Raw genomic sequence first — 24928 nt, 5'->3', positions numbered from 1 at the left:
AGTCGGGGTGTGTGGACTTTTCATAGGCGAGCAATGATGTTTCTGGATGGAGCCTTTTATTGTAGCGGCTGTGCCCATTTGCCATTTGGAAGCGGCACAAAAGTAAGACAACGTCCCGTTGACGCCCACGAGCGTCTCACAAGCGACACGCGTTGAGCGACAGCTCGGCGGCGGCGGCGGCCAGCTCGGCGCATTTGTCCCGCAGCGTTTGGCCGGAGCATTCGTCGGGCGACGGCCAGCGCTCCAGCCACGTGCCCGCCCCCAGCGTGTACACCAAGCTGGCGACGCACAAACGTGCACCGATTGGGTTTTCGGCCAGCGCACGCTAGCGGTCAGCAGGACTTACCTGTCGTTGTCCGTGTCCACGTGCCAGCGCTCCTCCTTGGGTCCCATCAGCAGGTATTGGGAGCCCACCACCAGGGCCAAGCCGTCCCTGCAGCCGGCGTGGGACACAAAGGTCCTGCTCTGACCGGCCTTCACTCCCGCCTCCACGCCTGCAAGCGCAGCCGCTGAGTGGTGTTCCTCCGCCTCAGCCCCCGCCCTCCCACTCACCCAGTTTGACGACTCGTACTATCTCCAGCTCGTACTTGTCGTAGTAGCTCTGTTGGACGCTCAAAACCTTGACCAGGAAAACTGACGGCAAACAAAGGGAAAAGGTGGCTCGTGATTCGGGGAGACGCTAGCATTGGGATTTGACGGCAGTGCTGGGAAGTACCGTGGTGCAGCGACTTGCAGGCAAAGGCCTCCCTTTCGCCGGCACCAAAGCGCTGCTCGTCAGTTTTGGCCAGGCAGCAGTCGCCTGCCGAGACCGGTCCGCAAAGGGCTTAGCGGGTCCGCGAGCGCCCCCCGCCCCGCCCCGCCCCGCCCCACCCCGTCTGGCCTTTACTTTACCCTGCGTGCAGCGGCAGATGTTATCCTTGCAGATGTGCGTCAGATGCTCCTGGTCCCGAGCGGGCTCGTAGGTCTTAGTGCAGCGCTGGTCTACCGCCGCCAAATATTTGGATGTAGGGATTCATTCGGGACAACGTGACAATGAATGTAACAATTGCTTCAATTTGAAGTGAGAATAAGCGGCAGCTGAGCCGTACCGGGGTTGTAGTACTCGTACGCGGTGACCGAGGAGGGCTGCAGGAGGCCCACTTTGAAGTTCTGCTGGAGTCTGAAGATCAGGATTTCCGGTTCCTTGTGGGACACCTGAGCCCAGAAGAAGAGCACACCGAGTGAGCCCGGCGCCGCGACCGGAACGGACCGCTTGCGATTGGGGCGCCTACCTTGAAGAGGTGGATGAAGAGGGAGCCCCTGTCGCTGAGGTTGTCCACCATCTTGAAGTTGTTGATGTAGCGGTCCACCGAATTGGACAGCTGAAGGCAGTTTGGTGTGAGCGTCAGCAGTAGTAGCAATCATGCTAGCGCTCATTCAAAAAAAAAAGAAAAAAAAAAAGGGGTGTACCGTCTCCAGGTCCGAGTTTTCGGGGGTGAAGCCTGTGGGCAGGCTAACGTCCAGCACCACCATCCTGAGGTCGCTGGACCCTAACGCCCTGTGCCCAGCCGACACGTTTCATCGCGTTGTCAGGAGCTGCTTTATCACGGCGTTGGCGCGTTTGGTTCTCCCGAGGTGCCGGAACCTTCCGACGGGGGCTCTCACCTGACTTTGATGGTCATCACGTAGTACTTCTCTACATCTGCTGGGGGCTTTTCTGTAGCAGTTAAAAAAAAGAAGTTGAATTGAATTGTTTGCTGTAAGGCAATTGTAAGCATGCTAACGCACGGGACCATCACAGGGTAACATTTGAGTAGCATAAAGCCGCTCACCGCTGGATTCCTCTAGGTGGACACTGAGCTCAAAATTTTGGCAAGGTGTCTTTTGGTCCACCTCATGCAGCTGGTTGTAGTATGTCACCACCTGGAGTCCCAAGTTGACAGATGCGTCGGCGGCAGCCACCTCGGCGTCGGCGCCAGCCACCTCTTACCTCCAGTATCCCCTGCCCGTTGCCTGTGGCCTCCACCGTCAGGTCCAGATTCGCCGGAAGCTGTGGAGAACCACACAAAGCAGGCTAGCTGAATAACACTGGAAGGCAAAATTGAAGGGAGCACTGAAAGGCCTTAGCACTAGTGCACCTGTGCTCTCCTGTTCAGTCCCGCCCCGCCCCATCCCATCCCATCCCATCCCATCCCATCCCATGCCATCCCGTTTGTGTTTGTCACCCGTGACGAGTGGGCGGCGTAGGCGGTCCTGGCGTCGAAATGGTACCGGACGTCTCGTCGGCCCGTCATCTTGACGTCCACGTTCAGGGTGAGGTCTCTGGTGACCCGAGACGTCATCAGGTACTCGGAGAGCGCCTGCAGCACGACCATGGTGGCCTGACGTCAAAGAGAAGAAAGAGCAGTTTGAAAGAAATGGCCTATGGAAACGGTCTGGATTGAATGACTGACGAAAACGTAAGCCTTACCTGAGTAGAACCGTAGCCTCCGCCCAGCCTGCGCTGGCCGTTGATCCACTCGAAGACTTTGGCGGCCTCCGGCATGCGAGCCATCTTGACCAAGGCCAGCAAGGCGTAACCGCTCGCCTCCAGCGAGAACAGATGATTGTGAGCGTCTGGCCAGTGGCTGCCTGCAGGCGGGCAAATGGGGCACTTGACGCTGGGGGACTTTTCGGGAATCCCGACACTGGGCATAACCGAGCCAATCCTGTCGCTAAACGTCTTCTAGCTTCATGACAATATGGTAATCACGGAAATCAAGCTTCCCAACCGTCGGGGGACGCCGCGAGGAGCTGCGTGACGGTGTGCTCGGGGTCTCTTCCTGCCGAAGCCAGCGCGTAGGAAGCGATGGCCACCGTGTACGGCCGGCGGCCTGACGTTGCCAGCGCCTTCCTCAGGAACGCCGCTGCGCTGATGATGGCCTCCTGTAGGGGGCGAGCGCCGGCTTAGAGCGGACTCGGAGCCAGTGAGCCAACGTGACCCACCTCCTGCAGACTTTGCTGGCTGCATCGGATTCCCGTCTGCTTGGCCTCGGCCAGGGCGATGAGGACAAACGCCGTCAGCGTGATCTCGGGGTCGTCGCCGCGCATGCCGCCCTAAACAAAAAAGGACGGGAGACGTAACACGTAATCCCCCCCCCCGGGCCTGGATTCCGAGCCTGGCTGGCGCATCTTACAGTCATGGTGGTACTGTAGACGGGGTTGTCCTCCACAAAGCGTCCGTCGGGCAATCTGAGCTTGTTGCGCACCAGGAAGCCCAGCGGGTCGCACACTTGCTGCGGGTCCACGCCGATGACCGAGTAGGCCATGGAGAACACCTTCACCACGTACGCCGTGATCCTGCGCGCCGCACAAGGATGTGCTTTGTCATTTTCCCATTAGGATGCGTACGCGGCGCCGCCCGGCTGTCCTCTACCAGGTGCTTGCGCCCTCCCTCCTGTAGGGGGGGTAGGAGCCTTCGCTCTTCTTGTAGACCAGCTGGTTCTTATAGCCTGAAGGCAACACCGAGAAGAAAGACATTGTGGAGCGATGATGACAGTCTGTTCGAGCAGAAGCCCCGCCCCCCGCGGACCTCTCCTGATGTATTTGAGGGCGTCGGCCTTGCGCTCCACCCCCACCGCCTCCCAGTCGTCCGTCTTCTCCAGGTAGATGGTGGCGATGAGCGGCAGCGTGATGGTGGCCAGGTTCTGCTCCACGCAGCCGCCCGGCATGCGGATCAGAGACGCCAGCGAGTCGTCGGCGATGGAGTTGTCGATGCTGTCGGCCAACACATTCCCTGCGGGAGGGAGGGAGGGAGGGAGGGAGGGAGGGAGGGAGGGAGGGAGAGGCTCCAGACGTCACGTGGCCACAGTTGGCCCCCCCGTCCCGTCCGCCGAGTGGCGTCTGACCTCGGACGTTGATGAAGGTTTCTGGCGTGGAGTTTGGCACCACGCCCTCCAGTTCCACCTTGCCCACCCGGACGCTCTGCTTACCTGTGTGAAAGGGACGACGGTAAAATCCCAAAAAGCTGTCCTTTTCAACAGCATTGGCAAATTGTCACAGGTGAGTGAAAGGCCCACACCTCCTTCGGCCGCCGGGTTCAAGACGGCACTCCAGACTTTGGTCTTTTGGACGCCGTCCATCTGTTTGGGTGCAAACAGATTGAAAATGCAATCAAATAAACGGAGGCGCATCCTCTCCGAGGAATTCTCAGACATTTCGGAAAACAAGTTGAATGGCCAAATTGTATTGGCTAGAATTGACGGTTAAATGTAGGAGGATGAGGTTGATCTCCATGAATTGGAGTCAATGTGGAGAAACCATTTGCAGCCAAGCGGCTCGCTCACCACCACCCGCAGGAGTTTCTGCACGCGGTCTCCGCCCATGGAGTCCCGGGCCACCGCCATCACCTCGACGGGGAGGCGCCCCACCGCCAGGGGCATGATGGTGTAGGCCACCGCCTTGGACGTGCCCGCCGTCAGCGTGACTTCCTGAGTGTGGCGCTCACGGAAGGCCACGCTGCACATGCCTTCTGTCTTCATCAGCACCACCCGCACCTGCGGGGGGGGGGGGGGGGGGCGAGGGTCAGAGGCGAAAGCTTTTCCTTCTTCCTTCTAGACGGCGCCGAGACCTACGTGCAGCTCGTCGTCTCCGTAGTTGTGGACGACGGCTTTAATCTCCACCTGCTCGTTCCTGGCCACCGAGTACGGAAGCTTCAAGTCCACGAAGAAGCGCTTCCACGCCTTGATGTTGTACGGCTCGGCCACGCAGAAACCTGGCGGCCCGCAGGCAAATCCAACCAAAAGAATAAAGTCAGAATTCAGAGCGGAAATCATTCAATCATCACCATGGGTAATGAGCAGGACAAACGGCATGAAATAAATAAGAAATGTTGAGGTGAACTTTCAGGACAAACTTCAAATTTGAATTCTTGATCAAAATTGGCCCATTTTCCAAAAGCCTTTCAGGAAACATCGGTATGAAATAAAGAAGTTGTGAAATAATGCAAATGGCATTTTTAGAAAAAGCACCAACAACATTGAGTATAGCCCAAACCCACGACGGGATTGAAACGAAGCCACGTGCTTACCGGTGTTTGGCGAGGAGCTGACGGCCAGGACGCCCCATTCGGTGATGCTGTCGGGCAGAGGCTGGCTCAGCTCGGCCGACGCCAACCTGACACGCACGCGCGCAAGCGCCGGCTTTTCAGTAAACACGGCGTCAAAGCTCACGTTTGCTTGGCCGCCATTCCGGCTTCGGCCTCCCCTCGCTCACCCGTCGGCGTCGGCCTGATCGGGCAGCCGGACCTCGGTCCACAGCCACGACTCGTAGAAGCGAAAGCGCAGGTACACGTCCCGCTCCTCCAGGTACACCTCCTCCTCCTCCTCCAGGTACTCGTCGTTTCCCTCCTCAAAGCGCTCCGCTGGCTCGTGTTGGGTGAGGACTCGGCTCTCCTTGGCGATGGCGGATCCCCTGGCGTAAACCCTGGGCGACAAGGTCTTGTGGGCGTTGCTGTAGGCGACAACTTCCACCGTGCGCCTTCCTCCCCAATCTGCCAGAGTAAGTCAGTTAAGGAAGGAAGGAAGGAAGAAGAAATGACAAGGGCGAATGACGATTTACCAAAGAGATCTCTGCCGAGGTGGAGGCGAGTGGGGACGGGTCGGGGGGTGGTGGTGGGCGGCAGCGGGGTGGTGGTGGGCGGCGGCGTGCTGGGCATCTCCGTGTCCAGCGCTTCGCCTCGGTAGCTGGCGCAGCAGAAGCGGAAGGCCCGGATGCACTCCCAGCCCTCGGTGATGTAGAGGGAGCGCCGCGTGCACGAGTAGGGCATGCGCACGGCCCGAAGGCCGTCGTTGCAGCAGCGATGCGACAGCTTCTCCTTGTAGTGACTCTCTGAGAAGAGAAAAAAGACAAAAAGACACATTGGCACTGTCGACCACAGGCAGAAAGGGGCGCCGCCGCGCGCAAGCAAACGCACCCAGCTGAGCTTTCCTCTGCAAAAGTTGAGCAGAGCGCCTCCTCCTGGTGCTGACGGGGCAGCGCAAGTCTGATGAGAGAGGCCAGTTGAGGTGGTTAGCCTTGACCATTAGCCTGGCCGTGAGTGAGCCCTGACCTTTCCTGGTGTCGGTTCTGACTCCGGTGCTGGATGCGTAGAGCAGGCCGGCGTCCCCAAAGAGCCTCCTGACGTCGCCGCCTCCCCCGCGGGTGCAGCCCAAGTCGCCTCGCTCCACCGTCTCCCACACCTGGGCGGCAAAAGCGGCAGATGGGTGACTTGATTCAGCGAGGCCCGACCTGAGCTGAGCTGAGCTGAGCTGAGCTGCGCTGAGCTGCGCTGCGCTGAGCTGAGCTGCGCTGCGCTGAGCTGCGCTGAGCTGAGCTGAGCTGACCTTGCTCTGCGTCAGTCGCTCCTTCTTGAGCAGAAACACAGAGTTGTCCACGGCCAGCAGGCTGACGCCGGCCCCCGGCGGGCCTCGGAGCCGCAGCCGCAAGTTCTTGCCCGGCGTGTAGTATGGCGGCCCGACGCCGACCGGGCCCACGCTGAGCTGGCGACCACGTTTCACAAGAGAAAATCTTGGAACGTTGTCTTTCTTTGCTGTAAAGAGCCCAATTGGCGCCCGCCCACTTACATCTGGGAGGCAGGACGAGGTCACGTCCACCCAGATGGAGTCGGCCACCACCTCCTGGGTGGGCAGGCTGTAGAAGGCCACCACGCGGAAGGACGGCATCAAGTCGGCCGTCACCGCCACTCGCGCGCTGGTCACCAGCTGACCGCTCACGTCCACTCGCCGAGCTTCCACCAACCGGCCTTTGTTCATCACCTGGCCAGCCGGCCGCAAACATCGCAATGGGAAAATTGCAAATCGGAAAAGAAAGGAAGAGCAAGAAGGTTGGACTCGGACCAGGTAGCTGATGTGCTTGAGGTGCTGCCGGACGTTCTGCTCGGCCGTTTGGACGGTGAAGGTGAGAGCCAGCGTGTCGCCCGGAGACGCCGCGTTGCTGCTGCTGGAGATGTACAAGTAGTTGGGGCTGTGCGGGGAGAAGCTGGCGTACGGCGACAGGAGCATTTGGGCTTTGGCCTGCCGCTGGGCCCCGAGGTCGGCCTGCTGGGTCTCGGCCTGAAGTCAAGTCGAGTTTAGTTGTATAGCCCTAAATCACAAACCGTCTCAAAGGGCAAACGCAACCGTCACGCCGCAAAAGCCCCAAAGCTGCCACTGTGCGCAGGTGCCAGCCGGGCGATGGGCCCGCTCCAAAGTTCTTACCACCAGGGCTTGGCTCTGACTTTTGGCCATGTTGGCGGTGAGCCTGGCCGTGCCCGAGCTGACCATCACGGGATCCTGCAGGAGGTTCACCTTCACCGCGACGTTGCGGGCCGGGGAACCGTCGTGGTGGCTCACTTGGATCTGGAACACGGGTGCACATTTTCACGCCAAGGTTCTGGGCCGATGAACACAAAGACAAACTTACGGTGAAGTCAAAGGGGAGTCCCGGTTTGAAGTATTTGACCGTGTCTTTAAAGGTCAGGACGTAAGGAGAGTCGACAATCTTGACGCCCGTCTTCTCAGCTTCCACCAGGTCACTGCCTGCACGTGGCCAAAAATCTTAGTCCATCGATGCAAGGCGCTTTGTCAAACGTTAAAAGGTGAACATCTCGATCTCGTGATCCCGTCTCCAAAAACCTCGAGCTGACCGAAACTCTGCAAAGTCTTCTTGGTTTCTCTGAAACCACTGGCTTCCTTACCCGTCTTGGTGAGAACAGACGCTTTGACGTAGATGGAGTTCCCCACCCAAGTCCCGACATCGGGGTAGGCCGCCTTCAGCTCGTCCACGCTCAGCTTGACCACGCCGCCCTCCAGCTAGATGGAATGGAGAAGGAGAACCTGAGCCGGACGCCGTTTTCTGCCCCCGGCCGGCTGGACCCGAGCCACTCACGTTGGACACCTGCTTGACCGAAGGCAACCTTCTCATCTCCTTGTTGACGTTCAGGCCGAACGACACGTAGGCCGTCCCCTGAACCGGCTCCCCGTACAAGTACCTGCGACCAGATCGGGAGAACACACTTTGCATGGAGCGCCGCTTCGTGTTTGGACGCCGCATTTCTGGCCAAAGTTGATATTTGCCCGTACCTGGCCCAGACCTCCACCTCCAGTTCGTTGTCATCCGGAGTCAGGAAGGACTTGCTTGGCACCAAGGTCACGTTGAAGGCAGGCAGCACTGCAGCGGAAGGCGCCCATCAAAAGCCGGGAGCGCAAACGGCGCTGGGAAAACGCGCACGTACCGTATTTCTTCACCTCAAAGTGGGAGGTGAAGGTGTTCTGCTGCCAGTGGTCAAACTTGGCAATCACCTTCCACATGCCCTCACTGCGGAGACATTTCGAGCCGTGACGCTTCTCTTATGGAGTCTTGAGCGAATCTGGAGACTGCAATTTCTCTGCAACGACTCACTTGGCCATTTCCGTGAGGTAAAAAGAGTCGGAAAAGATGCCGGAAGAAGCCCTGGTCCTCAGGACCTGCTTGAGTACCACTCCTTCCGGGTTCTGTCACGCACGCAGAAGCGCGCAAATCAAGCACATTCCGCGGGCCGAGTTCACCCAGGCAATTTGCCCACCTGGATGTCGACGGTCAGAGAGCTGTTGGAGGCCTTGAAGGAGAGCGACGACACAAACGCCCGCAGGCGCACTGAGGAAGGCGCAAATAAAGCAAACAAATCAGTCATCAAAACAAATCAATGAAAAAAATAAACAAATGAATTAAAAATAAACATGGAATTCAATGGACGAATAAATGCATAAATAAATAGACGAGTAAATCGATCAATAAAGGAAAAACAATGGATTTCCGTAGCTTTTCAGTCAATTTCCAGCCGAGCGCTTCTGCACAGGACGATCAATTGCAATCGGCACTATTGATGGGACTGGCGTCAAAGTTGCCGTACCCTCGTCTCCGGGGTTGTAGATGGGCTTGTCCGTCTGGATGAAGATGTAACCGGAGTGGAAGGACACCATGACGGTCCGCTCCTCCACGTGGTGGTCTCCGAATTTCACCTTCACTATCACGTACTTGTTCTTTGTCTCGTCGCGATTCAACGGATCGGAGGGAATCTGAAGCCCAACGAGATTGTTGAAAGAATGAGCCGCCGCCGCCGCCGCCGCCGCCGCCGCCGCCTTCTTGGACGGCCACGCATTTGCCTCGGCGCGGCGCTTCAGATGCCTTTGAATTTGCAACAACCTGGACAGACTTGAGGGCGTGGAAGCCGTTGCTCCGATCCAGCGTGACGGTGTCTGTGAAGAGCATGTTGGTCTTGGTGAAGTCGGTCACGGTGACGACCACCTCCACGGGGCTGTCGATGCTTTCCGCCTGCAGGTAGATGTTCTCCGGGCTGTCGGTCCTCAGCAGGTCCGGAGCCACCAGAGTAAACCTCAAGTGATGAATCGAAGCATTTGCATTAGCAACAGTCCGCTATCATATTTGCCTAGATAGATAAATCAATCAATCAATCAATCAACTTGATCCCACGACATCATCAGTTAGTTGATCAAGTGTAACATCAAAAAAAACCAAAAAGGACATGTTGTTATACATTTGACAAGTTTTCCGCTTCTCAAACTTACTTGAAATGGAATTGCATATATTCTTGGTTGAATTACATTTTGTTCAAAAACAGCAGTTATTCACTTTTTAAATGATATACGTATAAATCTGTTACTGTCAATAAAAGAAAAGGAGCAAAGAAAGATGAATCCATCTTATATTGCATTCATTTGATTAAATGTACTTACTAATATGCACTTTTATTTCTCAATTTATTTGATCAAACCGATATTTCATCACAGATAGGCACCGTAGGAATCGGAAGCGTTACGATGGGCAATATTCAAAAACTAGCGTCGATATTTGACTTGATTTTTGTTTGACCTCATCCAGAAATGAACGACCTTTGCCATGCACGAGCTGCGGCCTCTGCTCTCGCTCACCACATTCACATTGGCTTTGGCTTTTAAAGACAGAAATGTTTTCAGGAGAGCGGCGTGATGGACAACATACCTTGGAATGTCTACCACTGGTGGCTCCTGTGGAATGCTGAAAAGAAAGCTACATGATTAAAAAAATGGATACACAAACACAGGTGTCTTTTTAGTGACGCCACATGTTATGAACACGCTATCCTCTGTGTGATCTTACTGCATGTGCACTTTTAAATCCCGTTAAAACTCCAAATAAAACACGTTCTCTCTAATCCGACTTGGAAACGTTGAGTCTGATCACGTCAGTGAGAAAAAAAGAAGTCTCTTTGGGTGCAGTGGTTTGAAGCGCACCTTGGTGGCGGTGGCGGCGGTGGTGGTGGCGGCGGTGGCGGAGGCGGCGGTGCGGGGTCCTTCTTCTTAATCACCCTGAAAGCAAAGTCAGCCCGTCAGCATGACAGACAAAAAACAAAATGTTGGTTATGAAGCCATCAACTTCCTGTGTGGCCTCGAAATGTTTTTGGGCAATATTACTTTGTGTGGCGTCACTCACCCGATCGTTTGTAAGATTCGTTTTGGATTGACAATTCTGCACAGGGAAATCACAATTTCAAATTGTGCCGCCATGGCCGCCACCTGAAAGCCCCAAAAACTTACCTGGAAAGTTTTTTTCTGCAAAGAGCGCACAGGCAGATTAGCCAGGTGGTTGTTGATGTCGAGTGTTTGCCCAGTGGCAGGCTGTTTTTTTTTTGTTTTTTAATAACACCAAGCTATGATACATTATCAAAAGTCCTGTCATGTTGTTTGCATTTATTACATGGATTTAGATTTGATTGATCTCATGAGATTGAATTTAAGTTTTAGAATATAATACTTGGTGAATCCATATTTTAATGACTAAACTTAACCGCCCACCACTGGCTTTAGCGTTAGCATGTTAGCTCACCTGAAGCTGCCCCGCGCGGCCACGCCGCACAGAAGGCATGCGATGATCATACAACGTAGAAACGTCCGTCCGGCCATGGTGAGTGACGCGAGTGGACTGTAACCCCCCCAGATTGGGAACTTGACTACTACACTACACCAGGACCCCCCCCCTGCCGCCACCGATGAGAGGCGGGAAAATGTCAACAAAATGGTGGACTTTGATTTCAGTGGTGAGCTGCCACTGTTTGCCTCAGCTGCTATGCTAGCGTTAACTTCAGTTCAGGGAGAATCAGTGGATAAGCTCTTGGGTTTGTTGAGTTGTGAGAAACACTCGGTCCAAAAAGAGACGCTCGGCCGTTGTTTGCTAACATTATTTGAGAGGCGGCCATTTTGAGGAATTGATTTATAGGTTGGTCTCAGCTTTTTTGACAACAAAAAAGGTTAGCGTCAGGTCGAAGCTACGAGGTGAAGAAGCAGCCCAATCTGTCCAAAGTGAGACGTTTACTTTGATATGTTTTCAAATGTGACTAACATTCAAAAAAGCCTTTGAACCATTTCACATTGGAAATCCAAACATTGAACAAGCAACGTGACTCAACGGCGGAAAGTCCAGAACGCGGTTACCGAATGGTGACTTGCACAATCTGGACTTGGACATTGTGCATTCATGCTTACTGGGTTGTTGACCCCCCCACGGCCCCAAGTTCAAAAAGTACCAATAGTCTGTGTTTTGACATTGTTCTGGCATTTCCTGTAGGAAGGTTTTTCAAATTGCAAAGAGGACCGAGCCCTTCATCTTCCTGACTGTAAAAAAAAAAAAAAAAAAAATCCCAACAATCAATCAGTGGGAGCAAAATTGTTGGTTTTTTTTTTAATTTGTTTGCGCCGTTTGTTCCAAATAGAAGGTAGGGAAATCCCCACAATCTGGTCGAAAGGCGTCATCAGATAAGGTTCACTTGGTCCACCATCCGGCGTCTCAGGAGGGGGAAGCAGTGCAACGTCAACACACTCTGAGGCGGACTCTCCAGTCTCTGGGGTCGGAGTCACTGAGGTAGTTAAAAAAACTCCTCGGTGGCAAGGCCCCGGGGGTGGATGAGATCCGCCCGGAGTTCTTAAGGGCTCTGGATGTTGTGGGGCTGTCATGGCTGACACGCCTCTACAGCATTGCGTGGACATCGGGGACGATGCCTCTGGATTGGCAGACTGGGGTTGTGGTTCCCCTCTTCAAGAAGGTGGACCGGAGGGTGTGTTCCAATTACTGGGGAATCACACTCCTCAGCCTCCCTGGTAAGGTCTATTCAGGGGTCCGTCGGGGGGTCGAACCTCGGATTCAGGAGGAGCAGTGTGGCTTTCGTCCTGGCCGTGGAACAGTGGACCAGCTCTACACCCTCAGCAGGATCCTCGAGGGTGCATGGGAGTTCGCCCAACCAGTCCACATGTGTTTTGTGGACTTGGAGAAGGCGTTTGACCGTATCCCTCGGGAGGTTCTGTGGAGGGTGCTTCGGGAGTACGGGGTGCCGAGCCAACTGATAAGGACGGTTCGGTCCCTGTATCACCGATGCCAGAGTTTGGTCCGTATTTCCGGCAGTAAGTTAGATTCGTTCCCAGTGAGGGTTGGACTCAACCAAGGCTGACCTTTGTCACAGATTCTGTTCATAACTTTTATGGACAGAATTTCTAGGCGCAGCCAACGCGTTGAGGGGCTCCGGTTTGGGGACCTCAGCATCGCGTCCCTGCTATTTGCAGACGACGTGGTGCTGTTGGCTTCTTCAGGCCGTGATCTCCAGCTCTCACTGGAGCGGTTTGCAGCAGAGTGTGAAGCGGTCGGGATGAGGGTCAGCACCTCCAAATCCGAATCCATGGTCTTCGATCAAAAAAGGGTGGAATGCCCTCTCCGGATCAGGGATGAGATCCTGCCCCAAGTGGAGGAGTTTAAGTATCTTGGGGTCTTGTTCACGAGTGAGGGGAGGATGGAGTGCGAGATCGACAGGCGGATCGGTGCAGCGTCGGCAGTAATGCGGACTCTGTTCCGGTCCGTTGTGGTAAAGAGAGAGCTGAGCCAAAAGGCAAAGCTCTCAATTTACCGGTCGAGTCACGCTCCGACCCTCACCCATGGTCACGAGCTATGGGTCGTGACCGAAAGAACGAGATCCCGGATACAAACGGCCGAAATGAGTTTTCTCCGCAGGATGTCCGAGCTCTCCCTTAGAGATAGGGTGAGAAGCTCGGTCATCCGGGAGAGACTCGGAGTAGAGTCGCTACTCCTCCACGTTGACAGGAGCCAGATGAGGTGGCTCAGGCATCTCATCAGGATGCCTCCTGGACGCCTCCCTGGGGAGATGTTCCGGGCATGTCCCACCGGTAGGAGACCCCGGGGATGACCCAGGACGCGCTGCAGAGACTATGTCTCTCAACTGGCCTGGGAACGCCTTGGGATCCCTGGGATGAGCTGGATGAAGTGGCTGGGCAGAAGGAAGTCTGGGAGTCCCTCCTGAAGCTGCTGCCCCCGCGACCCGACCCCGTATAAGCGGAAGAAGATGGATGGATGGATGGATGGATGGATGGATGGATGGATGGATGGATGGATGGATGGATGGATGGATGGATGGATGGATGGATGGATGGATGGATGATCTGGATCAGATCCGGATCAACACATGACCGACGAAGTGAATCGTTATTGTAAGGACGCTTACATGGTGCACCGACAAACGCGTGACCTGGATCAGATCTGGATCAAATCTGGATTAAAAGACATTTTGACAAAGATGGAAGAGATTGAACTCCATGTTGCATTTGTCAACGGGCTCATCATTTCCATGGCTTCCGGAGTAGTCGACACCTTCTTCCTTCCAAAAGCGCGCTTTGGATTAGGCAAGGGGAAACGTCGACAGTCGGGGGAGGAAAGCCAAAAGTCAAGAGTGCAGCACATTTGCTTATCTCATCTCATCTCCTTTCTTTAAGCGTGTGCTCATGCGTGTCAGTGAGGGGAAAGAGGAAGAAGGCCAGCTCTCATGCTTCGTTTTTGGTTTTGCATGCATGGACGGAGACGAGAGAGAAGGCGGCTGACGATCAAGTATTGGCAAATATGCGCGGGACCGCACAAACCCTTTTGGGCCTGCTTGCCGCCTTGCTCTTGAACGTACAAGGTACGACGTTTGGCTCACGATCGATTGCAACCCTGACTTTTGACTTTGATTATTTTCGTCTTCGAGCGCATCGAGCAAAATGTCTTTGATAGAAAAAAAAAGGACTTTGTGATTTCTCCGGGAATGACGCCAAATGGACCAAGTTTCGAGCAAATGTGCACGTATGGATGTGCTCTGTGATCGAGCCGCTCGCTTCACTTGCGGCCACAGAAAACATCTTGATGATTGGAATGAGGAAACGATGAGCGGCGTGCCCTCATGCTTTCATCGACTGTAATCAGGACCCGATCCGGCCACGTTCGGCGGCGCTAAAAACACCTTTGCCGGATTTTTCCGGTGACATTTGCTTCATCTGGATTTACATTTTGAAACGGCGACACGCTCTAACATTGAATTGGCACGGCTTTGCTCCCAGATGCCTAATCTGGATCAGATCTGGTTTCAAACACAATCTGATATAAACACAGCAATATTGTCCGTCAGCCGCCCGGCGTGTCTTAAATCACTTCCAAATACTAGGTCATCGAGATTCGATTTGCTCCAAATGCGTTTTACGTGTAACATTTGCATGGCTTCTAAATAATCGTCCGAACAAATTGTCCATACGTCTTTTCAAAAGTTTTAATGGGCTTACTAAAAATGAGCAGGAAACGTCGACCGCAGAGAAAAGGAAGAAGCCTGCGGCCGACTCATGGTGCGGCTCATTTTCTTACGCTACAAAGTTGTGGTCATGCATGTCGATGAGGCAAAGAGGAAGAAGCTCTGTGACGGACGCCTAGTCACTGTGTGCCATTCTGGATCAGATCCGGATTTAAATACAGTTGGACAACAAATTGGGAGTTTTGAGTGCCCGTACCTTGATCCAAGAGTACATTTGCATGCTTTTCAGTGCTGGCGAAGGATGCCTGGGGAGGGCGCTACACTTCCAACACCGTCTGTGGCCTGGAGGGAAGCACGGTGGAGCTCCAGTGCACCTTCTGGCACTCGTCAACCGACGCCGGCCAAAACATTTCCACAACGGAGACTTGGTGGCACAACGAGACCCAGTGGCCAAAGGGAAAGAAGCCCAAAGATTTGCGTTTGGACCCCCGATACTCCGGTCGACTGCGCCTTGAGCGCCACGGGAACGAGTCCAAGTTGTTCATCCGGGAGCTGAGACAAAGCGACGCAGGCAACTACATATTCAGATTCGTCACGTCATGTGGAAGAGGCTTCAGCGTCATGCCTGGAGTCACTCTGAGTGTCACTGGTATGGATTCTTACTCCGATGAATGGAACGCGCGCGGCTTTTGGCGCATCCCTACGGGAAAGTCCCGCGAGGTCAAATGTGTGAGCGAGCGCCAGCCTGGAATGTCAGAACGCAGACCAAAGCTCTTGCGCGCTGCCCTGCGACTGCACACATTGCGTGCGCACGCACACACGCAAAAGTGAAGCGGCTCGGCGGGAATGCAATTCAACACATTTACAATGAAATTGTTTGACGCTCTTCTTGACTAATTCAGATCTCAGCGTACAAAAGTTGGGGAGCAGACTCAAGTGTGAGAGCACGTGCCCTCCGGGGCCTTCTGCTTCATTCATCTGGTACAAGAATGGAAAGGAAATCGATGGTGCGTCTACCCAATTCCACTATTATTCCAGCTCCCGAAACAGCTACGCATGTGCTCTACGAGACTATGAGGAGCTTGCATCTCCTCCCGTGTGTGAGTCAGCGACTCCCGCCACTACGGTCCGTAGCACCTAGCTCCTTGCTAAAGCTAAAATGTTGTTCCATCTTGCAGGTGTGCCAGATTACACCTATTGCAACAAGGTGGTTTACACCAGCAGACGCATGTGCGCCCTCAAAGGCTCGACAGTGGACATCGGGTGCTCTTACAGCCCCTCCAGCTGGGTCAACTCCAAATCCTGGTACACAAACCAATCTTGGGACCTTACGTCGGACGACCGCTATAAAGGTCGTGTCGAGTTCCCTCGATCAAGCTATAGACAATCGACTCTGAGGATCAACAACGTGACGGAGAGCGATTCTGCTGAGTATCGCTTTAAGTTCTACACATCAACTTTTGAATGGAAGAGTCGTTTGCCGGGAACCACTTTGACAGTCGCAGGTAACGGTGAAACGTAGCACAGAACATTTACTGGGGACTATCAGTCCCAAAGACAAGGGGCAGGTCCACTTGAGGTTCTTGGCAACAAAAGTAAAGATGGCGATTTGGTTTCGGGGATGTCAGAATTTGAACGCATTTCACTTCTGTGATGCTCTTTCAAGCCCCTCCCTCGCTCCCTCCCATTGATTGCCTGGACGCACCTTTTGCCTCCAGCTGCGCAGGTGCAGGTGACAAACGCCACAGGTGAAAGGGATGACGTCATCGCTCAGCTGGCGTGTCGCACGACATGCAACCTGGAAGTTCCTTGGTCTTTTTGCTGGTTCGTGAATGGACGCCCAGAGGGCGACTGCGAATCTTCCCAGACGGCCAAACCTCTGGAAATCACTTTACATCCCGGAGACTACGTCACCTGTGCTGGGGAAAGCAATCCGCTCAGCATCTCTCCTCGTCTGTGTGAGGGATTTTTGTTTTTTACTCATTCTGTTCACTAAACCGGCCCACTGAGCAATCGATGGATTTATTGTCAATATCCATCCGTTTTCATGACTGACCGCTTCATCTTGATTATTTACCTTGGTCACTTGGCATTGGGGGCAGCTCACTGTGCTCGAGTCATTACTGCCACCCGCCGCAGGACAGCCATTGAACAGCATTACGGTCATGACTTGTCTACCCTCGATCGAGTGACATTCTCTCCCACCACCTTCTTCCCTCCTCGTTCAGATGCTCTGGCGGCCCCCTCAGTGTCCCAGAGTCCCTCGGGTGATATCTCGAAGGGTCAGCGGCTGACTCTGACCTGCACAGTCAACCCGTCTGCATCGTGTACATACCGGTGGTTTAAGGAGACCGGAAACTCGGGTCATCAAAATGTGGGTGACGAAGCTGTCCTGCTCTTCCCATCCATCAAGTCTTCAGACTCTGCGCAATATTTTTGTACCGTGGCAAATGAGCTGGGGAAGAAACAGTCGGAACACATCAAAGTCAATGTGAAATGTAAGTAGAGTACCTCACGTGCTGGACTCGTTTAGGACTCGTCGTTGAGGCCAATTGTGCTCCTCAGATCCTCCGGGGGACGTTGCTTTGAAGGCCATTCCATCAGCAGTCCCTTGGGAGGGCCAGTCTGTGAATCTAAAGTGCAGCAGTAACGCTAATCCAAAGGCTAACTACGCATTTTTCAAGGACGACGAACCGCTGGGCCGGGAACCGCGAGAATTTTTCAACTTCAGTTCTATCAGCCCAGAAGATGCCGGAAGCTTCCACTGCCAGGCCTGCAATGAATACGGATGCGTCAATTCTACAAAGGTTCTCCTAGACGTTGTATGTAAGTGGACAAAGTGGAGCTGGAGACTAGCTGAGTCAATCTCCAGACTTAAACCCTAGCGAGCGTGCCTTGCGTTGACGTTCCGTTAAGCTTTTATGCCAACCGCTTGGTTGTGTTCTTTGAAATCATCCAATGTACGGAAAGCGTTTTCGCCCTAGACGGTCCTCGGCCGCCCAAGGTCTCAGCCACACCCTCGGGTTCTGTCGGCGGTTCTGTCTCTTGGGTCAGCCTGAGCTGCAGCAGTGATGCCAACCCCAGCGCTAGCTACATTTGGTACCACGAGAACTCTCGCGTATCCGACATGGCCGTCTTCAACATCAGCGACTACCGAGCGGAGCTACACGGCGAATATCGCTGCCAAGCCTCGAACGGAGTGGGGAGCCGGAACGCCACGCTGTGGCTCTCCACCAAGGCCAGTAAGTTACGGTTCTGTTGGTTCTGTTCTGCATTGTCAGCTTTGCTTTTCTTTTTTCTTTTCCTAAGTGTATCGTTCCGCTTGGTCAGGTCCACTGAAGGTGATGACGGTGGTTTGCGTGCTGGCTGGCTTGCTACTCCTCTTCCTGATTCTTGTCGCCGCCCTGCTGCTCAGGTGGGTTCCATTTGTTTTTAAGTTTATTTACATATGGTTAGGGAATTTTAAAAATTGAAAGTGTATTCAAAAGCCTATTTTAAAAAGTGAACGTTTCTTAATTTAGTCAGAATACAAATGACAAAATAATGATCAGAATATAAAGATGCCAATTCATGAAAAATATTTGGTTTCAATGTTTTGTGGCCAAAGGTGTTCATTTCATTTTGTGTTTGTTTGATATTTTAGGAAAAAGATGGCACCAGCAGCTCAGGTGAAAAAAAAATTGCACGACTTCATCATATATATATATATATATATATTATTTGGATATGACTAAAAATGTCAAAAATGTTCATGTTACTCGAGATTTTGTAACTCTATTTTGTCACAACAGTTGAAATACTTTTAAGAAAACGAAAAATGTCTTAAAATCATGACACACTGTGACTTGAAATGAAAAGAGATGTGTTTTGGAAGCTGTGAAGATGTGAAAATGTTACCAAATTAAAAAAAAGGAGAAAAAGTGTAAACCTGACCGATAATTTGCTCAGCCAAACGCAAGCGCAGAAGACAGCGGGGGCGGTCCGGACGAACGGGTGTACTGCACGCTGGCTTTCTCCGAAGACAGCAGGGACGGTCCGGACGAACGGGTGTACTCCACGCTGGCTTTCTCTGAGCCCGATGCCATCTACTCCAACGTCGCCCGGGCCGAGAGACGCCAGAGCGAGGATCGGGACGAGGGAGTGGAGTAGAGTGCCGTCAACTGCCGCGCCTCCAGGTGACTTTCAATTTGGCTGAAAATACCTATCTGCCATGACATGTCCCCGACAAAAAAAAAAACAAATAAAAAAAAAATCCTCCTCCATATACCTGCAAAAATATAACCGGTTCACCTTTCCCAAAACAAAAAATGGGGTGGTCTTACTGGATGGTCTCTCTGGTTGTCTCCACCCGCAGGCCCGGGCCGGAAGCTGGAGCGGACGCCGACGTGTGCGGCGGCGCGCTCTACAGCACCGTGCAGTTAAAGCGCATCTGACCCGAGTGAGCGAGCGAGCGTCAAGCCAGTTTCATCTCTTTTTAAAGCCTTTCGAGATACTGTATACAATATGAATACTGTCATCAATATTTTTCACTCCAGCCAGCCAAAAAAATGGTTCTTCTTATGAGGGGGGAAAAAACATTTCAACCTTTTAGGAAAAGTTGTCATTTAAAAAGATTTCAAGGTGGTTTTAAAGTGGTCATCAGATAAGGTTCACTTGCCGTCAGAGTCCGAGTCACTGTAACAGGGCACCAGGGAGCCGGAACCCGTGTCCTGCTCAGCCCTCGATGTCGCCGGCTCCCGGGGGTCCGACTTCCTGCGGATCAGGGGGGTCCGCGGGGCGCCCAGCGCTTTGGCCACGGCCGCCTCCTTGGCCTGTAGGCCCAGCTTGTGGAGCAGAGCCCCGGAGGCGCTTGCGGCCGAGGCGCTAGTGCAGCCCCCTGGAGGGGAGCTGAACCAGGAGCGTGTGGAGATCTCCTGCCGTTTGCTGCGTTGCTTGTCCTCGTAAGCTGAGTGCGAGCACACGAATAAATAAGCGACTTTGACGTAGCGCAGGACGTTTGCGGCAGTTGTAAAGGTGAAGCATTTCATTCAAGGATAAAGTCGGATCAAGTCAGAATCTTAATAGAGAAGAATGAGAATGCTTGTGTTTTCCACGATACAGTGAACCTTTAAAAAAAAAAAAAAAAACTCAACTATGGACTGTTTTATTGCTTTGGCGCCGTCTTGTGGCCTATTGCTGCAATATCCTGCTCTATTGCAGCCATTTGGGGCAACTCGAGGCAATTATTGGGAGCGTTGGACAAGGCTCGGTCCTCGGCGGAAAACTTGAAAATTGCCCAAATGAGTTTGTGTGTGTTGTGGAAACTCACAGTCAGGCGGCGTCTGTAAGCTGAGCAGCGCCGCCAGCCTCTTGTCCTCCTCGCGCTCAGGCAAGAGCGCGATGCTCAGGTTGGTCCTCGCCCTCACCGCGTCATCCTTCTCCTCTTTCTCCACAATCACCTTCTTCTCCAACTGCGGCGTAAAGGTACAGCGCTACCTCAGCGTACATTCTTTTTTTTCCCCCCCAGACCCAAGCACTCGACACAAATAGTGCTTTGCCGAATGACAACGTTTGTTGGAAAGCGTGCGTGTGCGAGCTTTGGCGGAGGACGACCGAAATGTGAGAATCTTGACTGCTAAGAGGCAGAAATTCTTTGATTATCCATGACTGACTCATTAGGCCGCGCCCCTTCAAGGCGGCACACGCCCAAGGCAGGAAGACTGCTCGTCTTTACCCTGAACTTCCTGCGCAAGGCGCTGTTCAGCTGGAAGTCGTCCTTCCATGCAGCCTGGTAGTCCTGCAGCTCCACAAGTGAAGGAAGAGCCTTGTTGAGCTTCTCCTTGTCCTTGCCGCCGTGGTCCAGCTTGAACATGGCGTCCGTCTCCAGCTTCTCCTTCTCTTCTCGCTCTGGCGGGAAGACAGCGACCACGTTACATTCATGTTGGCCTTGTCTTTCTGTGCTTCTGTCTTTCCTTCCTTGCCTGCTTCATTCTGACATCCTCCCTCAAGTCCTGCTCTCCTTCCTTCCTTCCTTCCTTCCTTCCTTCCTTCCTTCCTTCCTTCCTTCCTTCCTTCCTTCCATCTATCTTCCCCTTCTCCCCTCCCATCCCGTCTTTCGTTCCTGGTCGCACCTGTGTTCTCTCCCTCTCGACAAGCGTGTCAAATGCTTGCAAAAAGTGCCACTCAAGTACCAGTGGTGAGTATCTGCTCGTTTTCGCCCATGTCCCATCGCTCCTCCTTCCTGCTGGCGCCGCTGACGATGACGTAGTCGCAGGCGGCCGGGTCCGTCTGCATCTCGATGTAGTTGACGCACAGGTGGCACTTCATACGGAATCTGCCGGGCAGGGATTTCAATTAGGGTTAAGCTTCACGATTACATTTATTTCATTGGCGTTGCGCCCCTTTGCACTCACCTGTAGATGGGCGTCGTAAAGTAGTTGCCCACTTTCTTCTTCTCCGCATTGTACCGGACGCCTGAAGGACAATCCAGCGTGAGGACGGACGGGGCCGGATCGTGAAGAAAAAAAATAAATAAAAGGTATAGCGCATACGTACGTACCCATGCCGATGTGGTTCTTGCAGCCGTCACACCAAATATTGTACGGCATTTCAAACCTGCAAACAGAAAGAAAAAAAAAAATCACTAACTTGGACCACGACGTGCCAAATGTGGGTGGTCGTTGAATCAAACGGAGGCTTCGGAGTCACGGAAAATGCCTTTTAGGAACAACGCCAGGTGACCATATGAAGAGCATTTCTGATGCCTTTGGGTATGGACAAACCTGATGATGAGGATGCCTTGGGATAGCTTCCTGGCCCGCTCCCGCAGGGCGTGTGTTTTGTGGTAGCCATTGAGAGAGCCGTGCTGGATACGAGAAACAAACAAATGTCCAATCGATGTAACAAACAAAACAACAACAACAACAACAAAAACATCTTAGTCACCTTAGCCGGATCAAAGTCCGGCGGGTAGTACTTGTTTGTTCCTTTTCGTTCTCCCTACAAGACAACATAAGAGAGTTTGTAGTGTTGGAAAAGATCCACACTTGGCTGGAGCGTGACGCCCGCCCATCTCACCATGTTGACGACGACGACACCTCCGCACGGCTCACAGATTCAGTCTACGTTTAGAAAGAAAGGAAGGTTGTTAGTACTTGTGAGTCATAATGAGCCAGAAGGTGTTGAGACGGGAATTCTGGCTGGGGTGCACTTTTTAGGACAGCCAACAGACTCAAAACATAATTTAGACTCGTTACAATTATTGGGCGGCTACAGAGTGTTTGTTTACTGTAGATGAGAATAGCTATGATATTGTAGCGTTTCAATGACTCAGGCACGTCACCCTAACTGGCTCTTTATTCCACGCACCAAAGAGGAGTTCGAACATCCGCGCTCGGAGACAACAATAGAATGAGAATAATTGTCAATTTTGCCTATGTGAAGCCCTTTGAGACTGTCTGTGATTTAGGGCTATACAAATAAACTTGACTTGACTTGACTTAACAAAGTCAGTCATTGTCGCGACTAAATGACGAGTTTAGGATGGTAACATGAATGATATTTAAAGCAACACAAATAAAACCTTTCAGCTGACATCTAACGTCAACACGGCGAGCAGTGAACAAACACGCTAACCGAATTCTCAATGTGATTGTGGCGCAAATGCGAGATTACTTTCGAGCCATAGGCCAACTTTTAAAGCTCGTTTAGGTGTAATATTAAGTTGAAATACTTACAAATGATGATGTAAAGGACCAGCAGGCGCTAAGAGATGTTTTGTGAAACTGTTGAACGTCGCGGCTAACTAGCTTTAGCTAGCTTTAGCTAGCTTACTTCACACGTTGTCCTCCAAACGTCACGAAAGGTTTCTTCAATAAGAGCAGGAAAAGAAAAGGAAAAAACGGCAGCTTTACTGGTGCGAAAGGCCTTTATACTACGAGTACGTTCAAGTTCACTTGAGTTGATTCTCACCCCTTTATAAACGCGAACCTTTTAAAGAGACTCATAGCAGCCGTAAATTGTGTCATGTCGCAAATGTGTCGCAAGGCATCCTTACACATCCTTAACGCCTGACATGTGAACGCGGTCGAAGGAATTGGTGACATGATCATTCACCAACACGATTTCACTTTGAAATCTTGTCATTTGGGTCGTCTTCGGGTTGTGCCTGACGACGCCGCCGTAAATCGCCGTGTATTGTCGCAACTCCCGGTGTTTTCAAAACAGTCCAATGTCTGTGTTCCTTTTCAACGCTCAATGGGCGTAAAGGGGTCGTACATTCCTTAAATCACTGACATGATTAGGCACTTGTTTTTTTCCCTCTCACTTCTTTCTATTTGGTTTTGATTGATCGTAGTAAGTGCGTCTACGGCCTCTCTTCTTCACAAAACATCTCTGGCAAGTGACGTTTAGCGGAATTGACGACACGCGCAACAATAAACGGAGGATTGTGGGAAGGAAGACATGGCGCCCAGCGTGGCAATGTGTGGGTAGTGAGTAGAGCAGAGTAGAGCAGAGTAGAGTAGAGCAGAGCAGAGCAGAGCAGAGCAGAGCAGAGCAGAGCAGAGCAGAGCAGAGCAGAGCAGAGTAGACCGTCACCGGTGATCGATGGAGGGAGCCGCGAAGCCGCGCAAGCGCTACATCTGCTCATTTCTGCCGTGCACGGCGGCCTACGACAAGCAATGGAAGCTGGACGCCCACCTCTGCTCGCACACCGGCGTCCGGCCGCACGCCTGTCCGCAAGAAGACTGCGCAAAGTCCTTCTGCACCCCGCACCACCTGGCCCGCCACCAGCTCACCCACAGCGGCCTGCGGCCCTTCCCGTGCACGGCGGAGGGTTGCAAGGAAGCTTTCAGCACCAAGTCTGGCCGCGCGCGGCACTTCGGCCGCATGCACGCCGTTGGGTCGGAGAGCAAGTTGTACGCGTGCACGGCGGACGGCTGCGACGCCGCGTTCAAAAAGCACCAGCAGCTCAAGGCGCACATGAGCGAGAGCCACCACACGCACTTGCCCGCCTACGCCTGCACGCACGACGGCTGCGGCTTACGATTCAACTTCCCGAGCCGCCTCAAGCGACACCTCAAGGTCAGTGGCGGGAAGGGACAAAGAGGGGAAAGCCAACCCCGTGTTATGTTCCGGACACGATGAATCGCTACTACCTCTAGAGAAATGAAGCTACTTGACCCGCTTCCATTCACTTCGTTTCTTGGCTGAAAGATGTGAACCATCAGACAGACGGGCTCATGGAAATGTTGGATACGCTGTCAACGATGTTGACCGTGCGCATTTGTTGTTGTTGTTGAACTAGTTCTACTGGCGCACTAAAGGCTTTGCTGTCTTTGCCGTCGTCCGTCTAAGGTTCATCAAGGCTACCCCTGCAACCAGCCGGGCTGTACCTTCACAGGCGCCACCTGGACTGAGTTTGTGAGGCACCGCAAGGCGCAGCACCAAACTCGAGTGTTTTGTCCGGAATGCGGCAAGGCTTTCCGCGACTCCTGGTTCCTGGAGCAGCACGGGCGCGTGCATGCCGACACGCGGCAGGTGTACCGGTGCTTGCGAGACCACTGCGGCCGCACCTTCACCACCCCTTTCAACCTGCAGAGCCACTTGCGCTCCTTTCACGACGGGCTGCGACCCTTCGCCTGCGACCACCCGGGCTGCGGCCGGACCTTCGCCATGAAGCAGAGTCTACGGCGCCACGGGGTCGTACACGACCCGCAGCGGAAGAAGATGGCGCGGCCCAAGAGGAGGTCGAGGTCTCTGATGTCCCGCTTGAGCGGGTGCAGCGACCGGGTGGCTGAAGTGAAGGCGTCCGAGACCCGGGAGGCGTCCGAGGCCCGGGACGCTCCTGAGCCGCTGGAGCTGCTCCATCTCCTGCGCGACACGGCCCTGTTGGGTGAAAACCCTCAGGAACTGCCGGCGGCGCCGACGTCGCCGCTCATGCTGTAGATGAAGCCTTCTGAAAGTGAATAAATCCTCACTCGAGTGTTCACTGACCGGCCCCTCCCAATGGCGTGCTGGCTCATCGGGAGAGTCGGGACTTTTCCCAGAGGGCCGCTCCAATGTGGGGCCATCCTTTTATAGGCTACAAGTGAAGTTGCATTCATGTTTGTCATTCAATTCCTTTTCACCATATTAGGACCTACAACACCTCCAGCACTCATTGAAATTGGTCGAGTCCCATTGAGCTCGTGCGCCTGGATGACGACGCCAGTTGAAAGGAAAACGCTTCAATATGGGGCCGGGAAGTTCCAAATAAAGCGTCAGTGAATAATGACATTAAAAACACATTGCTTCTAGTGTGGCTCACTTATGGAAGAGTGCAGGCTCCACTCACTTGTGCATCAAAAGCATTGGCAC

At 53.3% G+C, this 24928-nt stretch overlaps 4 protein-coding genes across 16 annotated transcripts; 2 read left to right on the top strand and 2 right to left on the bottom strand.

Moving 5' to 3' along the window:
- Window positions 1-39: 39 nt before the first annotated feature.
- Window positions 40-11003, bottom strand: LOC148399949 (venom factor-like). Of its 2 annotated transcripts, XM_088374649.1 has the most exons (45): window positions 10861-11003; window positions 10572-10586; window positions 10468-10503; window positions 10269-10343; window positions 9997-10032; window positions 9181-9370; window positions 8888-9053; window positions 8561-8631; window positions 8398-8489; window positions 8231-8313; window positions 8079-8166; window positions 7885-7987; window positions 7694-7808; window positions 7420-7535; window positions 7215-7355; window positions 6855-7070; window positions 6582-6773; window positions 6342-6497; window positions 6068-6197; window positions 5933-6001; window positions 5578-5847; window positions 5233-5509; window positions 5048-5133; window positions 4593-4732; window positions 4305-4514; window positions 4040-4100; window positions 3867-3950; window positions 3551-3754; window positions 3395-3470; window positions 3156-3318; window positions 2965-3075; window positions 2751-2904; window positions 2450-2610; window positions 2205-2360; window positions 1970-2029; window positions 1812-1902; window positions 1645-1696; window positions 1450-1537; window positions 1272-1361; window positions 1089-1194; window positions 892-981; window positions 716-799; window positions 553-633; window positions 347-494; window positions 40-278 (listed from the first exon to the last, which is right to left on the bottom strand). In XM_088374649.1, the coding sequence occupies exons 1-45, from the start codon at window positions 10935-10937 to the stop codon at window positions 137-139; spliced, it is 5352 nt and encodes a 1783-aa protein (XP_088230775.1). In that variant the 5' UTR covers window positions 10938-11003; the 3' UTR covers window positions 40-136. The 2 variants fall into 2 exon arrangements, with proteins under 2 accessions (XP_088230775.1, XP_088230774.1); XM_088374648.1 differs by having other exon boundaries at window positions 10468-10586; window positions 10861-10945.
- yju2b (YJU2 splicing factor homolog B) lies at window positions 10861-22897 on the bottom strand. 4 transcript variants are annotated; one of them, XR_015858199.1, is made up of 12 exons: window positions 22689-22748; window positions 21647-21690; window positions 21515-21568; window positions 21352-21434; window positions 21129-21184; window positions 20983-21043; window positions 20761-20903; window positions 20304-20476; window positions 19899-20040; window positions 17102-19535; window positions 16668-17013; window positions 10861-16544 (listed from the first exon to the last, which is right to left on the bottom strand). XR_015858199.1 is itself a non-coding variant. In XM_088374671.1 (10 exons), exons 1-10 carry the CDS (start codon window positions 22712-22714, stop codon window positions 19240-19242), a joined length of 1134 nt encoding a protein of 377 aa, XP_088230797.1. In that variant the 5' UTR covers window positions 22715-22897; the 3' UTR covers window positions 19049-19239. The 4 variants fall into 4 exon arrangements, 1 of the variants encoding a protein (XP_088230797.1); XR_015858200.1 differs by lacking the exon at window positions 22689-22748 and adding an exon at window positions 22626-22644; XR_015858198.1 differs by lacking the exon at window positions 22689-22748 and adding an exon at window positions 22306-22625.
- LOC148399948 (sialoadhesin-like) lies at window positions 11692-20636 on the top strand. Of its 9 annotated transcripts, none has more exons than XM_088374660.1 (12): window positions 11710-12128; window positions 14880-15239; window positions 15493-15690; window positions 15769-16095; window positions 16309-16548; window positions 16819-17088; window positions 17156-17416; window positions 17575-17832; window positions 17921-18005; window positions 18234-18258; window positions 18539-18765; window positions 18945-19057. In XM_088374660.1, the coding sequence occupies exons 1-11, from the start codon at window positions 12026-12028 to the stop codon at window positions 18737-18739; spliced, it is 2328 nt and encodes a 775-aa protein (XP_088230786.1). In that variant the 5' UTR covers window positions 11710-12025; the 3' UTR covers window positions 18740-18765; window positions 18945-19057. The 9 variants fall into 9 exon arrangements, 8 of the variants coding, with proteins under 8 accessions (XP_088230790.1, XP_088230788.1, XP_088230783.1 ...); XM_088374659.1 differs by lacking the exons at window positions 11710-12128; window positions 18234-18258 and adding exons at window positions 12204-13715; window positions 13806-13990 and having other exon boundaries at window positions 18945-20627; XR_015858197.1 differs by lacking the exon at window positions 18945-19057 and having other exon boundaries at window positions 11692-12128; window positions 17575-17863; window positions 17914-18005; window positions 18539-18586.
- Window positions 22898-22907: 10 nt separating the features above from the next.
- On the top strand, window positions 22908-24856 carry LOC148399946 (transcription factor IIIA-like). The gene is made up of 2 exons (XM_088374669.1): window positions 22908-23653; window positions 23927-24856. The coding sequence occupies exons 1-2, from the start codon at window positions 23177-23179 to the stop codon at window positions 24515-24517; spliced, it is 1068 nt and encodes a 355-aa protein (XP_088230795.1). The 5' UTR covers window positions 22908-23176; the 3' UTR covers window positions 24518-24856.
- The last annotated feature ends 72 nt before the right edge of the window (window positions 24857-24928 follow it).

Source organism: Syngnathus floridae, chromosome 4 (genome assembly GCF_059516105.1).
Source record: "Syngnathus floridae isolate MCC-2025c chromosome 4, RoL_Sflo_1.0, whole genome shotgun sequence".
NCBI lineage: Eukaryota > Metazoa > Chordata > Actinopteri > Syngnathiformes > Syngnathidae > Syngnathus > Syngnathus floridae.
The sequence above is the reverse complement of the archived record's forward strand: the minus strand, read 5'-3'. Positions and strand labels throughout refer to the sequence as shown.